General features: G+C 38.2%; 2 protein-coding genes and 1 long non-coding RNA gene across 7 annotated transcripts in view; 1 reads left to right on the forward strand and 2 right to left on the reverse strand.

Annotated features, from left to right (window-relative positions):
- LOC119906777 (collagen alpha-1(XIV) chain-like) overlaps window positions 1–18,355 on the forward strand; it is a 516,646-nt gene that overhangs the window by 163,827 nt on the left and 334,464 nt on the right. The gene's annotated exons all lie outside the window — the stretch shown is intronic.
- LOC119906789 (NKG2-A/NKG2-B type II integral membrane protein-like) lies at window positions 6,933–17,776 on the reverse strand. 2 transcript variants are annotated; one of them, XM_038724151.1, is made up of 4 exons: window positions 17,482–17,776; window positions 15,647–15,766; window positions 14,040–14,120; window positions 6,933–7,685 (listed from the first exon to the last, which is right to left on the reverse strand). In XM_038724151.1, exons 1-4 carry the CDS (start codon window positions 17,666–17,668, stop codon window positions 7,426–7,428), a joined length of 648 nt encoding a protein of 215 aa, XP_038580079.1. In that variant the 5' UTR covers window positions 17,669–17,776; the 3' UTR covers window positions 6,933–7,425. The 2 variants fall into 2 exon arrangements, with proteins under 2 accessions (XP_038580079.1, XP_038580081.1); XM_038724153.1 differs by lacking the exon at window positions 6,933–7,685 and adding an exon at window positions 13,647–13,916.
- LOC119906798 lies at window positions 11,541–13,602 on the reverse strand. Its single transcript, XR_005445033.1, has 3 exons — window positions 13,467–13,602; window positions 12,308–12,417; window positions 11,541–12,048 (listed from the first exon to the last, which is right to left on the reverse strand). It is a non-coding gene; the product is annotated as an uncharacterized LOC119906798 (long non-coding RNA).

Consider the following 18,355-nt stretch of genomic DNA (forward strand, 5'->3'; position numbering starts at 1 on the left):
TTAATACCTTATTTAACACTTAATTAAATTTTGCAAATTGGTATAAACTGTATTGATGTTTTTGTATTATTTGTTTACATCCTACTTTTAAAAACTGACTTATTTTAGTAACTAGTGGAATTGTGATAGAAACAAAAAAACCTTTTAAAACATCTCACATTTCTGTCAGCGGCGAGCTGTCCACCCATTCCCATTCCCGTACCCATGTTGTTTGTGTCCATTTTTTTGTGGCGCGTAGACCGATCCAGGAGTCTCCATACTTCATGCTCTTCATCAGCTCAATGACAAATTTCTAGTAGTTGACAAGAGACAATAATAATTTATCCGTTCATAATTCAGTAATTCCATGTGTGTTAGGATTTTATTCATGCAGACCACTTTTATATACAGTAGAAATTATATATATAATTTCTTTGCTCATCTACAAAAGCGAGAAGGACATGTAACCACATGCCTACAGTACAGAGAGTCAAAGCAGGTTGAATTACATTTATTTTGAATCAGTACTTCATGAACAGGCTTACAATTTGAGGCCTGATGGCAGACCGAACAGACAAATAAATTTGACAGGGGTGAAGACAGGAAGCCACAACAACATATCTGAGCTGTTGCAGATTTTTTTTAATCATTATTACTGAGCCGGGAAATGTTGGTATTAGTGGTTTTAGTGGTTTTCAGTCATTGAAAATATAAGACAACAGTCCGCGCAGGCATAAGAGAAGGCAGTTAGGCAGAAATGAGGGACAGGAAAAAAGCCACTTGAAAGCATGTGTCACATTTTAGTCATTTATACATGTCTGCAGTTCTCACCCAATTTCTATGCATTTGGTCTTTAAACAGAAGAAGTTATCTCATAATACTGCTTGGTGAAGTAGCTTAGATGTGACTGCTTTTGTTATTAACATCTGTGTAGCCTACTTTTGATACAGAGCCTTTAATAACAAACTGAAAATTATTTTTTCTCTTTTCACTTTTGTCTCCCCCTTCTGACAGAAAGTAATTACACAACACTGTGGACACTTACGCTTATGACATATAGGCTCTGCCATACTGAGTTGTTGCTAAGGTCGCTCCCTCTTCAACTCTGGATGTTCATTCATATTTAAAGGTTCCACACTCTTTAATGTCAGAACATCTAATAAGAGTTCTTGTATTGGCTGGGCTCCATAATTCCTTTTAACCTACAATGGCTCTAATACGCCATCGTAGGAAGATGACTGGAAGCAGATTAAAGATAGTGACATATCACTGGCAGCTACATCTACGATCACACACTCAGTTAAAAAAAACAAAACAACTCACCTGTTCCTCTTTGTTGTTTATGACCACCAGATCTGCTCCTTTCCTTTGACAGTCATCTCTGCTCTCAGACCAAGTTTTCTTCTCGTTGAATTTAAAGTAACCGCTGGATCCAAATCTCTTCCATCCTTCAGGACACTTCCCTTGATGTCAAACAAGTGTTCATTCACTGTCACATTGATGAGACTTGTGGTTGATTAACTAATAACTATTTATCTAAAAATCTTTCTTGCCTGCTACTTGTTTGCTGTATAAATACACTCAGGGTTTGTGTCTAATTTGGAACAGAAATAAACACAGCAAAACAGTTCAACAGCATAAAATATTGTTATTCTAACTGGATGTTTTTTTTCCTCAGTGTTTGGTAACTGCTCTGTAGCGGACTGCCATGTCTTGAGAAAAATAACGAGGTGTATCTGTATACTTAATATGCAGTGTTCAGTTGATCTTGTATGTTATGGTATTTCTTATTTGTTTTGAAACCTTTCTTACCTGAAATTTGTCCCTGCAGCTCGCTGTAGTTGTTGTACAGTTTGTCGTATCTGGTCTGCAGCTGGTCTTTTTCCAAAGTGACTGAAATATCTGGTGAGAAGCACAGAAACATAAGAAACACACCAACAACACCAAAACATTCTGCATTTCCAAATAATTCATGCCTATGAAGCAATAAATAAGGAATGATCTGCCGCTGTTTAAAAGTTGAGAGTCCCATCTGCAGACTGACTGTCATTATACATATATATTGACTCTGAGCTGGCTGCAGCAAGTAATGCTCAATTAAAGTGAGAATTCACACACTTAGTTCTCATTCTCCCAACACCAGCATTTGCTGTGTCCGACGTCCCACGAGGATGAAATCTGTTTGCTGAATCACTGGCATCTGGATAGTGCTGTCTATAAACTGTCATTTGATTATCAGCCTCCGCTGGAACTATATAAAGTGAGCTACACTGCCATTAATGATCAAAGCCCAGAGAGAGTGAAGAAGATACTGTATCGTACATGTTGAGAAATTCATTCTGGCACTGACTGGAAAACCTAACAACATGTTTTTGATGGTGGGTGGAACCGGAGCACCCGGAGGAAACCCACTCAGACACGGGGAGAACATGCAAACTCCGCACAGAAAGGCCGGGACAACAGGGTTTTGAACCCGCAACCTTCTTGCTGTGAAGCCACAGTGCTATTCGCTGTCTTGGATGTCTTTCTAATTCTGTTTCTCTTCCTCTTCTGCATAGAGCGGCAGGTGTATGAACCTGTGTTAACTAGTTTTAGTGTTTTTTCAAAAAAGTCTCTTGGATAAAAAATACTGAAGAAAGTAACATGACGTCTTTGTAAAATACATGAACATGCACCCATTATGTTATCTCAGAGAGAAAAATGCTTAAAACATGATGTTACAAAATAAACAGATAGGTACTCAAGTTATAATAATGTGGATTAAAATCTTAATTTCTCACAGCATATGAAGACTCCAGCCAATATCAAGAGATAAATCACTCCCAGAGTCGCTGCAGTGACACAGATTCTTCAGAGTCTGTGGTTCTACAGAGACAAAATAAATTTTTATTATGCTTGTCTGAAGTTTAAAGTGGTCACTTTGAACTGCAGAGTTTTTATTACTCATTGTCATTCTCTCAATAAGGATAATAACTCCCGTGGCACCAGATTAAATACATTAACTGCACTTTTACAACATAATGTCAGACTTACTTGGATCAGAGAGATGCTCTTCATCTTCTAAGATCTCCAACTGATTCTCCTCTCTGGCACCTCTGTTGTCTTGAACTCTTCTGGTATATCTCACATTTAAGCTTGAATCTGGTGCAGCAAGAATACTTAACATCCATTTTTGGAAAACTTTGCTGAACCGTTTCACTGTCTACCTCTTTATCTTTATTTTGGGCAGCCTTCACCACAGGAAGTGAAGACAGGACACACCACTAACACAGATGCACACAAAAACATATATGTTATTGTTAACTGAAAAACCCCACTAGATATATAAACTATATAAAAGTATATTTGAAGGTGAAAAATAAAGAAATACAAGGTTTTCACCAACAGCAGATGTATTATTTACAAATGTGCATAGCTGCATTCGTTGTTCCCCATGCATTATGCACACACGTGTATCTAGGACACGGGAAATGTGATGTGTTGACCAGAAAGGTTCATTTTGTTCGGTCTCGTAGACGAAATTACATGATGAGCTGTGGTTTAAGTGTCAATGGTTTGATGATAATAGTCATTGTGCTGTTGTAACTGTATTAAAAAAAGATGATCTTCCTTATTGACACACATGCAGACTATGTCATTATTACCTTAAAGTTGAGGTTGGCGATTCTCATCCAATACATGTCTTTTTTTCAAATTCAGCAAATATCTCCTCACAGTCCACTACCTGTCCGTTCTGTGTGCGCACTGGGATGATAATACGTTTTTTTTCTGGCCCTGTAAATGGGAAACAAACTTTCTCGGACCGTGCCACAGTATTCCAGCCATTCTAGCCACAATTTGTGTGTCAGGTAACGTTAAATGACTTGCCTACTGACATACTTCTTAAGGCATAATCACCAACTTATTTACAGACTAATTTAACTCCTTCACGTTATCTTAGACGAGGTTTTTTTTATGTCGCCCTGCTGCTGTCTTCATCATTCCCTTTAACTGTTGTGCCCTGGTTATATTGTTATCTCTGTACTGGTTACATTACTGAAGGTGTGTAGACTGTTGTGATGTTAGCTATAGTAGCTGGAGAGTCTGTTATCATGTTTCTTGTTGGCTGTTTTTTTTATTCTTTACTTTGGTCTTGAAGGTATTTATTTAATCCCAGTACACATTCCCTACAGGAGGCCTTTGTCTCCTGTCAGGCCATTATTGTGAATAAGAATCTGTTCTTAATAGACTTGCCTTGTAAAATTAAGGTAAAAAAAAAAATCTGCTTACTTTAGTAGTTCACCAAGACATGCTGTTGTTGTGATGTTAGCTATAGTAGCAGGAGAGTTGTGAGTATTGGTGTCTGGAGCTGGTGTGCTGGCTCTGGGACCGTCTCGTCCTCTCTGCAGGTTAGCTTCATGTCAGCTTCGATGCAGCAACTATGTAAGGGTTGGTTACATAACTTAATGTGTCGCTGTTCGCTCTATATCATGGTGTTTATCATTGGATTGGATTTCTCAAGAATTGCAAATGCAACCTTTAAGTGCAGCTTACTTTTAAGACTTAGCTCTGCTACCTGCACAACTTGACATTCAGAGATAGATAACGGTGTAGAGGAGCACAGAGAAAAGATGCAAAGTATGTGAACAATATTAATCATTTCAAAAATAAAGCCATAGCAAAAGCTAGAAAATATGCTGTATGTGTAAAACACCATAGGATGTGTAATCTGTTTCATTCATGTCATCTTTCTAGGGTCTAAAGATGAAAACTATTACATAACTGTTACATTTGTAAGACTAAAGCTGTCAATACACGGAGCAACTTTTAGAGCAATGGTGCTGGGCAATGTTGCCGGTGTTGAGTAAAGATTACTACCGTAATCCCCTCCCCCCAACACTGGGGCCCCCGCCGCGCCCCGCCCGCTATTCGTTCAAAACAGTCGGACTCGCCACTAGCAAGATTGCTCAAAAAGTTGCCATGTGTATCGTCAGCTTAACAGTAATGTGTTCCCTTTGTGAATTAATCATTTCTCTATCTTAAATATGTTTACTGTATACAGTTACAGCCATTCATGCAGAATGAAAACATGTTTCCCAACTGGCTGCACCGGCAGAATGTTGATTCTGTCGTTGAACAAATTTTAAATACTAGATTACATTCAGTGACAACAATGAAGGTTTGATGCAATTTGTTTTTTTTAAGAATTATATCTACAACTTCTGACATAGCACAGCATAAATGCAACCATAATGGATTGAAATCTGATTGGCCGTCAGATGCATCCTTCTCTCCAAAACACATTCATAATCTTTCCTCCTCCCAAGTGTAACTACATCAGTAAGTGGTCTGTGGAAGAAGCCTATGAGGTTTGTCCTTTATGATAATGGCTTAAATAACACTGAAACAGAAAGGAGCCGTCTTTCCCCTTGTTGTCATGTATGTGACATCTTAGGCTTTTTGAAAACAGGCTGTTGTAATATCCCTCTCTGCAGAGAGGGTAAGTGCACATGTAGTTGTGTGGATGACTTCCAACCAGACTGTTCACTGTGTAGGGCAGAGGAACAATATCTATGTAATCCAGGTTGTTCAGGATGCAACACAGAATGAACAACTGAAGAAATGTAAAATGTGAGTTGGTCTGATTTGACAAAGTTGATCCCAACACTACACACCCCTCTGTCCTCAAGAAAACAGGAAATCTATTTCTCACAGATCCAGTTCTTCTGATCATTAAATCTGCTCATCCAATTTCCTTGTTTATCGCAGCATGCAGCGTAATAATAGTTGCTGTGCGGGTGTCCTGATGCCCAGAACCTGTAGGAGAAATAAAATGTTGTCACTCCTGATTATTTTCAATTTGAAGGAAGCTGTTGGATTTTTTATCATTTTTATTGTGAGTAATAAATGACAATTACATTTTTAATAACGTGTTTAACACATAATTCAGCTTTGTAAATTAATAAAATGTGAAGTAATATTTTTTTCATTTGTTTTCATAATTTTAAAAACAAACTTCTTTTATTAACAAAATGAATTGTGAAGGAAACTAAAAACTTTAAAAGCGTCTCACTTTAGTGTCAGCGGTGAGTCGTCCACCCATTTCCATCCTGTCCATTCTGTGAACTGTAGACCAATCCAGGAGTCTCCATCCTTGTTCAGCTCAGTGACACATTTCTAGTAGTTGACAAGAGACAATAATCATTTCTCTGTTCATAATTCAGTAATTCTATTGTGGTACATGTGTGATGTCTGAAAAGTCTGAAGGAAAAAGAAAATCTGTGGCAACTTTTCAGTTCATCAGTGGTGCATAAATCAGAAACACTCAGAGGACTGATGGAATTCAGCTCCTCTTGTAGAATAACCATTGTTCAGTGGTGGGAAAAGTACTAAATGTTCCTACTTAAGTAAAAGTACAGATACCACACTAAAATGTTACTCAAATAAAAGTCATCCAGTAAAATACTACTCAAGTAAAAGTGAAAAAGTATCTGGTTTAAAAGTTCATAAGTATCAAAAGTAAAAAGTACTTTTCAAATCTATTGATCCTATAAAAAGCAACGTATCTTTTTAAATTCACTGAACACAGTGCCGTGTAAAAAAAATCAAGACTTAGGCCAGATAAAAAAATCTTGAACTTTTACCAACATGTTTATTTTCAACAAAAATAGACAGCAGTTAGAAAAGAAAAGTTTCAGCGGAGAGGTTCAGAGATGGATGCAAAGTAGAGTCCCATTCTGTTACCAGAACAGAGACCCGAGTTGACATGAAGCCATGTAACAAGTGATTTTCACCTTGTTTTGGACCTCCTTTTATAGCTCTGTTTCTAAGCATTACATCACCTCTTGGCTCTCTTTCCTGCTGCTCCTGGATCTGTGGAAATCCCCAGATATTTGGTGTCTCTTATCATCTTCTGACCTTTCAGCGTTTTGGTGGATTGTCACTTTTATTTCACCTAACTTTAGGTGTCTATATAGAATATATTGGTGGATGTTTTGTAACACAGTTTCCACACAGATCTGCTTCTACATTCCTTCTACAACATGTTTACAGTGAATCACAACGAGGAAAACTGAGTGGCAAGATGACAGGTGGATGTTTCCTTTTCTGTGTGGGGGATTAGCCTGCGTTATTGCTCTGCTGCTGTGGTAGTTTCCCCTTCAGACCGTCTGACAGACACAGAAGCACGTTTGGGACTGTATGTTAGGATGAGACAAGGAGGTGGAAACTAAAACTACCTGAAAACACTTTCAGGCAGAAATCTCACCACAAATGTGAACTTCAGCACCTCCGATAAAGCTCACAGACCCAAACAGAGCCAGTTTGCTCCTCAGTTTTTAGATGGTTATAATGCAAAACTCTACTGAAACATTGTTTTTCAAGTTTTCTCTTTCAAATTTATAACCTTAGTCTCAGAGAATATTCAAGGTTTTTTTGTCTTCGCTCCGTAATGTTTTTTATTTCCACCTACAATGGCCCTAATGCATCGTCATAGGAAGCCGACTGGCTGCAGGTCAAAAACAGAAGTAACAGATCACTGGCAGCTACATCTAAGATCACACACTCAGTAACAAACACACTCACCTGTTCCTCTTCGTTGTTTATGATCACCAGATCTGCTCCTTTCTCTTGACAATCTCTTCTGCTCTCATACCAAGTTTTCTTCTCATTGGATTTAAAGTAACAGCTGCATCCAAATCTCTTCCATCCTTCAGGACACCACTTCCCTTCATGTCAAATGAGTGTTAAAAGATGGATTTCATGTCATTCATTGTTAAATTGATAAAACTTGTTGTTTGACTTTCTTCTTAAATATCTTTCTTGCCTGCCACTTGTTGTTTACTCTATAAATACACTCAGGTTTTGTCTCATTTCTAACAGAAATAAACAGAGAAAACAGTTCAACAGCATAAAAGAATTAAAATGAAAATCAATGGCAAAGTCAAGTTATATCAAGTGAACTGGTGTGATGCTGGTGTTCACTATTAGTTTTTAAACTTTTCTCAGCATCAAGTTTGTCCTTCAGCTGCTTTACTTCATCCTGTAACTGGCTGTGATTTTTCCTCAGTGTCTCGTAACTGCTCTGTAACTGACTGATGTTGGCTGCTGTGTCATGAGAAAAAACAACAAGAGATAAAAGAGTAAGACAATTTCAAAATATTTATGCTCAATTAGCAGTGTGAAGTTAGATCCTGTGTATTTTGGTATTTGCTCTTTTTTAAAAACCTTTCTTACCTGAAATTTGTCCCTGCAGCTCGCTGTAGTTGTTGTACAGTTTGTCGTATCTGGTCTGCAGCTGGTCTTTTTCCAAAGTGACTGAAATATCTGGTGAGAAGCACAACAACAATAGAAACACACCAACAAAACCAAATCATTCTGCATTTCCAAACAATTCATGCCTATGAAGCGGCATATAGAGCATGATCTGCCTCTATATTTCTTTAAAAGTTGACTCAGTCCCTTCTGTCCTCTTCTTGTTGCAGTTGTTGGTTTCTTTCAGTTTATTATCAGTGTCTGCTGGAACTACACAAACTGAGCTACAATGCAAGAAATGATGATAGTCCAGAGAGCTTATATGTGATACTCAGATGAGAACAAACATCTTTAGAGCAGTGCTCACCTAACTATATAAATTCTGTTTGTCTTCCTCTTCTGCACAGATCAACAGGTGTATGAACCTGTGTTGATTAGCTTTAGTGCTTTTACCTAAAAAGTCTCTTGGACAAAACTACAGCAGAAAGTCACATGAAGTTTTTATAAAATACATCTTCATGCACCTGTTATGTTATCTAACAGAGAATAAAAGGTTTTTAACTTTACAAAACACAGAGAGGGATTCAAGTTATGAGACTTTGGATTTAAAACATAATTCCTCACAGCGTATGAAGACTCCAGCCAATATCAGAAGATACATCACTCCCAGAGTCGCTGCAGTAAAACACCTTCTTCTGACACGATTCTTTGGAGTCTGAGGTCCTACAGAGACAAAATACAGAGAGAACATTTAAATTATTCTTGTTTGAAGTTTGAAGTGGCCGCTGTGAACTGTGGAGTTTCATAGTGGCACATTGGCTGCATTACCGTAACCAGCTATGAGGTAACCGAGGTGCGGACCTCTGTAATTATATGTAGGCTATAACCTATCAATAGAAAACAATCTAATAACTATTGATAACACGATCAACTTAAATGACGGCTTCAGGACCCTGAGGACGCAGCAGATTACACTGTCAAAACCCTTATTTCAACTTGACAAACTGTTTCTCTGATCAGAAGCACATTAAAACGGCGTGCGCGCACTAACTGAGAGCCCCGCTGTTCTCTCCCCCTCAGGAGAGACGCTGTGCGCATTTACGCACGAGCCGCAGCAGCATGACTTCATAATCATGCACATGATTATTACATTATAGTCAGAGCCGATCCATGCATCACATGAATTCAGCTCCTATACTCTTGACAAAACAGTGCAACCAGCTGCTGACGTCAAATAATGAGGCTGTAATATCAACCAGAGCATCCTCTGAATTCAGCACCAACCTGCTGTTTTTTATGTTGTCGTATAGTAACAATAGTGGCCATTATGCAGTCTGCACATGTCATTCCAACAAAGTCCTGTGATGCCAGTTGTAGGCTGTCAGATACATTTAGCTTGATACATGTTGTGAAGATTAGTATAGCAAGATTTCCCTGTTTGCACGACCTGATCATAGCGTGTCTGTCTGTATCTCTTATTTTATACAATTTTTAATGAGCCAAGCTGTGGAGAGAAAGACCTTGATGAACAGCCTGTGGTTAGTGTGTTCTTAACCAACCACAGTGCTTTGCCCACTTCCTGGTTTAAGCCTTCATTACACACACACACACACACACACACACACACACACACACACACACACACACACACACACAGAGGAAAAGAACAAATTCAGCTTTAATAAAAGTATTTTTTGCCAACAGGTCCCTTTGTAGGCCTGTGTTTTTCATTATAGATCATTAGTTTGTGTAACTTGTGTGATTTTGGTGTGAATTTCTGTAAATAAGCTCTATTAAAAGAAACAAAGTCTGGACCTCACTGAATTCTAAACCCTGGTTACGGCCTGACAGGCTGAGTCAGCATTCACAGCCTGTGTTCTTCTACAAACAAAAACTTGTATCTCCTCCCACAGTTTGATGTAAAAACATAAGTGGATGACATCATCAATAGAGTGAAGCAGCCTTGGAAAATCTTCTTAAAATCTTCTCTTTAACTCGGCGTCATGCCAACAATTTTCACTGTTGACACACAAATAAACAGTTTTTGATATCTTTGTGGGGATGTTCATGCACACAGGCTAGTTCTGCTGTCATTGTCCAGACTTGCACAGTCTGTTTCACTAACAGATTGAGGATTTTAGTCACGGGACGTCTGGATCTCAAGTTATCAGAGAAACAGGCTCAGCAACGCCAGCTATCGCTCGGCCGTCGCAGAATAGCGTCAGAATTTCAACATCTTTCAAACATTATTGGTATTATTCAAGCCAGCAATCAGTTTAGCGTCAGCTTTCAACAGCCCACATTCACTCTGCAGTTTCTTCAGAAACTGGATTCTCTAGTTACTCGTTGTCATTCTGTCAGTAAGAAAATTGACTCTTGTGGCACCAGATTACAAAAACAAGACACCTGATAATGACCCATAGTTAATGGTATCTGATTAATGAATTATGAATTTTTATAGAGCCACACAAAAATGTACATTAACGTCCTTCTTACAACATCATTTCAGACTTACTTGCTTTTTGTGACCCAGGATCAGCGTGATGCTTTTCATCCTCTGAGATCTCCAGCTGATTCTCCTCTCCCGCTCCTCTGTTGTCTTGAACTCTTCCGGTATATCTCACATTCAAGCTTGAATCTGGTGCAGTGAGAATCCTTGCAGACATTTTGAAACACTGAAAACTTAGTGAACAGCTTCACTGTCTGCTTGTTTGTCTTTGGGTTGGGCAGCTTTCAAAAGAGGAAGTAACAGCAGGACTCACCACTGACACAGATGGACACCACAACATATGTATTATTGAAGACTTGACTTTAATTGAGGCATAAACTACATAAAACTATATTTAAAGCTGAAACATAAAGATGTTTTTTGTCAATGACACTGAGGAAGTATATGGTTTTCACTCAACAGCAGGTTTGTGCTCACATTCACACATTTGTGCAAAGCTGCATTCATGTTCTCCATATAGTTTATTCACACATGCATCTCTGACACAGGAAATGTGATGTGTTGACCAGTTATTTTTGTTCTGTCTAGTAGATGAAATGACGTGACAAGTATTAATGGTTCAATGATGATAATAAACCTAAGATGTTAAACACATAACTGTTCTCTTGTAATTTTATGAAGAAAACAAAAGAGATGATTGAATATCATCCTTACTGACACACATACAGGGGAGGTGACTTATTATCAGTTCATGCATCGTGTGGATTTGATATCTTTTGATTAGCAAAACAGCCCAAGTGTAAATGCAACAAGCATTAAAGATGGATTGAAATCTTATTCCGTCAGGTGCATCTTCTCTCCAAAACACATTCATATCTTTCCTCCTCCCAAGTGTAACTACATCAGTAAGTGGTCTGTGGAAGAAGCCTATGAGGTTTGTCCTTTATGATAATGGCTTAAATAACACTGAAACAGAAAGGAGCCGTCTTTCCCCTTGTTGTCATGTATGTGACATCTTAGGCTTTTTGAAAACAGGCTGTTGTAATATCCCTCTCTGCAGAGAGGGTAAGTGCACATGTAGTTGTGTGGATGACTTCCAACCAGACTGTTCACTGTGTAGGGCAGAGGAACAATATCTATGTAATCCAGGTTGTTCAGGATGCAACACAGAATGAACAACTGAAGAAATGTAAAATGTGAGTTGGTCTAATTTGACAAAGTTGATCCCAACACTACACACCCCTCTGTCCTCAAGATAAACAGGAAATCTATTTCTCACAGATCCAGTTCTTCTTCTGATCATATATCTGCTCGTCCAATTTCCTTGTTTATTGCAGCAGGCAGCAGCGTAATATTTGTTGCTGTGCGGGTGTCCTGTTGCCCAGAACCTGTAGGAGAAATAAAATGTTGTCACTCCTGATTATTTTCAATTTGAAGGAGCTGTTGGATTTTACTTGAAATATTTTTATTGTCAGTAATAAATGACAATTACATTTTTAATAACGTGTTTAACACATAATTCAGCTTAGTAAATTAATATAATGTGAAGTAATATATTTTTCATTTGTTTTCATAATTTTAAAAACAAACTTATTTTAGGAAGAAAATGAATTGTGATGGAAACTAAAAACTTTAAAAGCGTCTCACTTTAGTGTCAGCGGCGAGTCGTCCACCCATTTCCATTTCCATCCTGTCCGTTCTGTGGCCTGTAGACCAATCCAGGAGTCTCCATCCTTGTTCAGCTCAGTGACACATTTCTAGTAGTTGACAAGAGACAATAATCATTTCTCTGTTCATAATTCAGTAATTCTGTTGTGGTACATGTGTGATGTCTGAAAAGTCTGAAGGAAAAAGAAAATCTGTGGCAACTTTTCAGTTCATCAGTGGTGCATAAATCAGAAACACTCAGAGGACTGATGGAATTCAGCTCCTCTTGTAGAATAACCATTGTTCAGTGGTGGGAAAAGTACTAAATGTTCCTACTAAAGTAAAAGTACAGATACCACACTAAAATGTTACTCAAATAAAAGTCATCCACTAAAATACTACTCAAGTAAAAGTGAAAAAGTATCTGGATTTAAAAGTTCATTAGTATCAAAAGTAAAAAAGTACTTTTACAGTCAGATACAGAGAGGAGCACATACACACAGAGCTAGAGAGCTTTTACACTGTGGTCTGAACTTTAGGTGTCTATATAGAATATATTGGTGGATGTTTTGTAACACAGTTTTCACACAGATCTGCTTCTACATTCCTTCTACAACATGTTTACAGTGAATCACAACGAGGAAAACAAAAGTGGCAAGATGACAGGTGGATGTTTCCTTTTCTGTGTGGGGGATTAGCCTGCGTTATTGCTCTGCTGCTCTGGTAGTTTCCCCTTCAGACCGTCTGACAGACACAGAAGCACGTTTGGGACTGTATGTTAGGATGAGACAAGGAGGTGGAAACTAAAACTACCTGAAAACACTTTCAGGCAGAAATCTCACCGCAAATGTGAACTTCAGCACCTCCGATAAAGCTCACAGACCCAAACAGAGCCAGTTTGCTCCTCAGTTTTTAGATGGTTATAATGCAAAACTCTACTGAAACATTGTTTTTCAAGTTTTCTCTTTCAAATGTAGAACCTTAGTCTCAGAGAATATTCAAGGTTTTTTTGTCTTCGCTCCGTAATGTTTTTTATTTCCACCTACAATGGCCCCAATGCGTCGTCATAGGAAGCCGACTGGCTGCAGGTCAAAAACAGAAGTAACAGATCACTGGCAGCTACATCTAAGATCACACACTCAGTAACAAACACACTCACCTGTTCCTCTTCGTTGTTTATGATCACCAGATCTGCTCCTCTACTTTGACAGTCACTTCTGCTGTCAGACCAAGTTTTCTCCTCATTGGATTTAAAGTAACAGCTGCATCCAAATCTCTTCCATCCTTCAGGACAAACACTTCTCTTCATGTCAAATGAGTGTTAAAAGATGGATTTCATGTCATTCATTGTTAAATTGATAAAACTTGTTGTTTGACTTTCTTCTTAAATATCTTTTTTGCCTGCCACTTGTTGTTTACTCTATAAATACACTCAGGTTTTGTATCTGATTTGTAACAGAAATAAAAGATAAAAGAACTATAATTCAAAGTAACGGTGTGATGTTGGTGTTCACCGTTCAACACCTTTAATTTTGTCCTTCAGCCGCTTTACTTCATCCTGATTTTCACTCAGTGTCTCGTAACTGCTCTGTAACTGACTGATGTTCATCTTTAGAAAACCGTAATAGATAAAAGAGTAAGACCATATGAAAACATTTATGCTTGATAAACAGTGTGAAGTTAGATCCTATGTATTACAGTATTTGCTTATTTGTTTTTAAACCTTTCTCACCTAAAAGTTGTCCCTGCAGCTCGCTGTAGTTGTTGTACAGTTTGTCGTATCTGGTCTGCAGCTGGTCTTTTTCCAAAGTGACTGTTGAGAAACAACATAAGAAACACCTCAACAACACCAACTCATTCACTATAAACTAAAGACAGTTTAGTTACTTTCTCTGCATAATTAAAATCACTCTAATTCAAACCATAATTTAGTTATTTAGTGTCCTTTAACCTGCCGTGTATGTGGAGATGTTGTAACAACTGGATAACTGACTCGCTCATGTATCAAGTGTGATGAAGAACCAAAATGCAGATCAACACAGTCAAGTAACTGTGCTTAAATGGCGTGAAAGGGTACATCCTGAATGCGGTATATTCAGCTGCCATAAAGAATAGCTCCAGACTCACATGCCATTTGATCAATAAAATGATTGTTTTGTTCATGGCTCTGAAGTTTTTCCCCTCCTACCTTGACTGCAGTGTAAACAAAATGGGACATAAAATCTTCAGTCTTTGTCGCGTGAACAAATGTTTTAGGTACAGGCAAAGCTAGAATGAAGCTTCATTAGTCTGAGTTACACAAATTGAAGGTTTTCCTTCCAAAGTTCATGTGTTTTTAGAAAAATGATCTTGATTTTTATAACTCAGACTTCTGAATTCTCATAATAGCTTCAGCTGAAAGTTAGAATGTACTTTTAAACAGATAACTCTTTCAGCGTGCATATGGCAGGTCAGTTTTATTTGAAGATGAACAAACAAAACAGAACCTATCCTTTAAAGTCTGAAGCTGGTGCTCTTCACCATTTGAACAAGACAGTCTCATCTTCCTCCAGCTTGTTTTATTAGGCTACGTTCAGACTGCAGGCCTTAAAGGTGACTCTGCAGAGAGTTTGTAGATATTTGAGTCCAACGGCCAAACAAACTCCTGGACACGCATTGCCATGGTAACCAGTCCTACTCTGCTGAAATATAGCAGAATCCACAACGTCTGCTGTCCGAGAGCAAGTTAGCTTCAATAAGAGGGCATGTTTTAGTGGCACGAAGTCAAAGCTAACTTTGGGGCTAACCTCCTTCACTCTTAATTCAACAGTTGGCAGCAGCACACGTAAGATCCTCTTTAGTCCGGAGAAGCTGCAGTCTTTATTCACCGGCCTCTGGAACTTCTACTGTACATTTACTGCTGAACAAGCCTTATTGCTGACCCGTTTCTCTCTATTCACCGAGACACCCGTTCACGCTCACGCTCCGTCTATTCCTCCTCTACCGCACACAGACTGACCGCTGAGGCAAAGCTAACAAAGCTAACCAGCTGGGATCATCACAAACATGAAAACAGACAGACATGAGGAAATATTCACTGAATTTAACTAAAACTGCATTGGATAAGAATTGCAAAGCATCCCTTTAATGCTTAATTCTGTTTTTTTTTTGGCCTGCAGTCTGAACGCAGCCTTAGATCTGGTTGTGGAGAACTGGAAAGTACATTTTAGTGTAACTGAGCAAACTTTGGTGGAAAACATTTAATAAATGTGCTTCATAGACCAGTTGCAGCAGTTTTTCTGCATTGTGAACAGGTTCAGTATTTGGTTCTCAGTAGTTGTGGGGTGTATTTTATCTTACAACATATGTATAGGAGGATGATTCCAGTTATGGTCAGAAAGCACAGCACTCCAAGACAAAATGCAGCAGCTCTGAAAGGCCTGCTTTGGACGGCTGGAGGATGATTCTCAGTGTGCGGTCCTAAATGGCAAAGCACAGAGAGCGGGTTCATTAAAGGAAAACAACATGCGTCATGTTATCATTCCCCACACATAACATTTTAGTCAACAGCTTCACTGCCTTCATCTGTGGTTGTTCAACATCTGTATACAACTGTGAAATGGAGTCTTAACATTACTAACCACTGATTATTTTACCAAATCACAAAAAGACTTTTGTGTTGACCAATTATTGTGATGTAAAACAAACATGAAGTCATCTGAAATGAAGAGTTTTAAAAAGTTTTAAAATGCACAACTGACTCATAACTAAAAGCTGTTAAACTGACTTTGCATCGTCTCCTCTTGAGTCTCTCTCGGCTCTGTATTAATAACTTCTTCCTGTTATGTGGTTGCACTTTGCATTCGTTTGTAAAGCTGTCTTTACTAGAGTTGATGCTTCTCTAGATCTCAGAAATAATTTTTGTTAATTAAACGTTATCATAACCACTGTTGGTAGTAACGTGTTAAAAAAATAATACAGTTACAGTAATGTATTGCTTTTTGCTGTAACGCAGTAATATAATGCATTACTAAAAAAATCAGTAATATCATACCCGTTACAATCTCAGTAACGCGTGTTACAACGCATTTTAACCTAAAATTAAGTCGGTGAATTATTACAAATACAAAACTAACACCGAGAAACATTTCAGCACCAGAAATACAAATCCATGAGTAAGTAATATTATTTCCTGTTACTGGAATCCGAAGGTCGAGATTATAAGCAGGGTGCAAACTACAGGGGAGCTCGGCTCCTCTTAACAAGACGGTTGCTTCCCAGATGGATCATACGTAAATAGATCTCTATAGGCTGTGTGTTTGTACTTTAATGAATTACTTTAATGATCAGAGAGGCTGCTGTCAGTTCATCCTGACCAATCCTGTCAGAGTGTCGGGGGATTCAAATAATCGGTGACATTATGCTGCTGTACCTCGTGTGTAAATGTGCACAGCGTCTTTCTTAATGGGGAAACGATTCATCCTGTTTCACCCAACCAACCTCGCTACTTATCAGAAGGTTGATTTCTATGACAGAGACCCACCTGATCGTCGGATATAACTCTGCACATCGCTAGAACCCACCTGTGCAGACACAGCTTGCTATCAGAATAAAGCTCCCCTTAAACAGCAGAGAAAGTAATGCAAAGTAAAGCAAAAGTAGTTTAAAGCATTACAATTCAGAGACAGTAATATTGTAATATAACCAATTACTTTCAAATGACAGTAACCAGTAATCTGTACTATAATGTATTACATTTTGTAAATAAGTTGCCCAACACTGACCATAGCCAATATGAATCATGACCAAAACATTAGATCCAGGTTGTGTTCACAAATACTTGGTGGCAATTAAAATTCAGCTAAGGTGGCAGAAGATTTCAGTAACAGAACAGCTGAAATAAGTAATTTATTAGAACATAATCCAACCAGCTACAGGAATACATACATTACATGTATGGTAGCAACCTTTATGTTTCCTGTAGTTATTTGGATTATGTTCTGCACTGTAGATAAATAGAAACAAACATAGACGCTAATGGGCTGCAGTTCTGTGGGATTGGAAATCAACGTGTTACAAACTGAGAGTAAACTCAGAGGTCACACATTAGTCCAACATGATTCAAACAGACGATCACACAAACAAGATAAACATTATTTTTTTATATCATTGATTTGTCATAATTTCTCACTTACCTCCGTCGTGTGACTGAAGATCAGTGTGATCATCTCTGATATCGTCTGTACTCTCGTAGATAGCCACCGTTCTTTCTTCCCACTCTACGTTGTCCTCCTGCACCTTTCTGTTGTATCTCACCTTCTTTGAGAAATCTGGTTTGGCATAAATATCTGAGGACATCTTGAGAGGACTGAGACAATTCATTCAGCAACAACAATATGTATGTATTAATAGACCTAACCACATTTTTTTCACACCTGTCCCACCTTCTTTACCCCTCACCCACACACACACACACACATACATACAGAGCAGATTAAAGTTTGGCCAAAACAGGAAATGTCAGTCATTTTCTACAGAAAAACTTAAATCATTTCCCAACCAAGTTGTAATGTTTAACAAAGTTACAGTGACAATCATAACCCTATGACAATTGATTAGAATACATATCCTGCTTTGGAACAAGGTCTTAGAGCATCTGTCTGTCAATACATGATTTAACAACATACTTTTACTACTGTGGGGCAGATTGAAACTGAAAATGACTTTGACGCCCTCACATTTCTGTTACTGCCACCATCTGGCCAGTTCTTCCAATGGTACAAAGGAAACCCTAAAATATAAAATCAACTTTATGCACCACACTAAATGAACTTGATTATGACCTTTCTGTAAGTACCCTCAGGACAAACTCATTACTCTGAGAATAGCATGAAAGTCAGTATGAGTGCGACTTCTAACACGGTGTTATTTGGTAAAGTCATGAACATTTTCTGATTGCCTTTATTATGTAGTTTTTAAGCGAGGACAGCAGGAACTATGGATAAAGAGAGGGAGAAATGCTGTGCATTAAAGGTCCTTTCAAATCCATTACATCACAGTTACATGGCA

The sequence above is a fragment of the Micropterus salmoides genome, unplaced genomic scaffold (genome assembly GCF_014851395.1).
Source record: "Micropterus salmoides isolate LMB-PRFRI ecotype aquatic unplaced genomic scaffold, ASM1485139v1 Ms_hic_scaffold_17, whole genome shotgun sequence".
Lineage (NCBI taxonomy): Eukaryota > Metazoa > Chordata > Actinopteri > Centrarchiformes > Centrarchidae > Micropterus > Micropterus salmoides.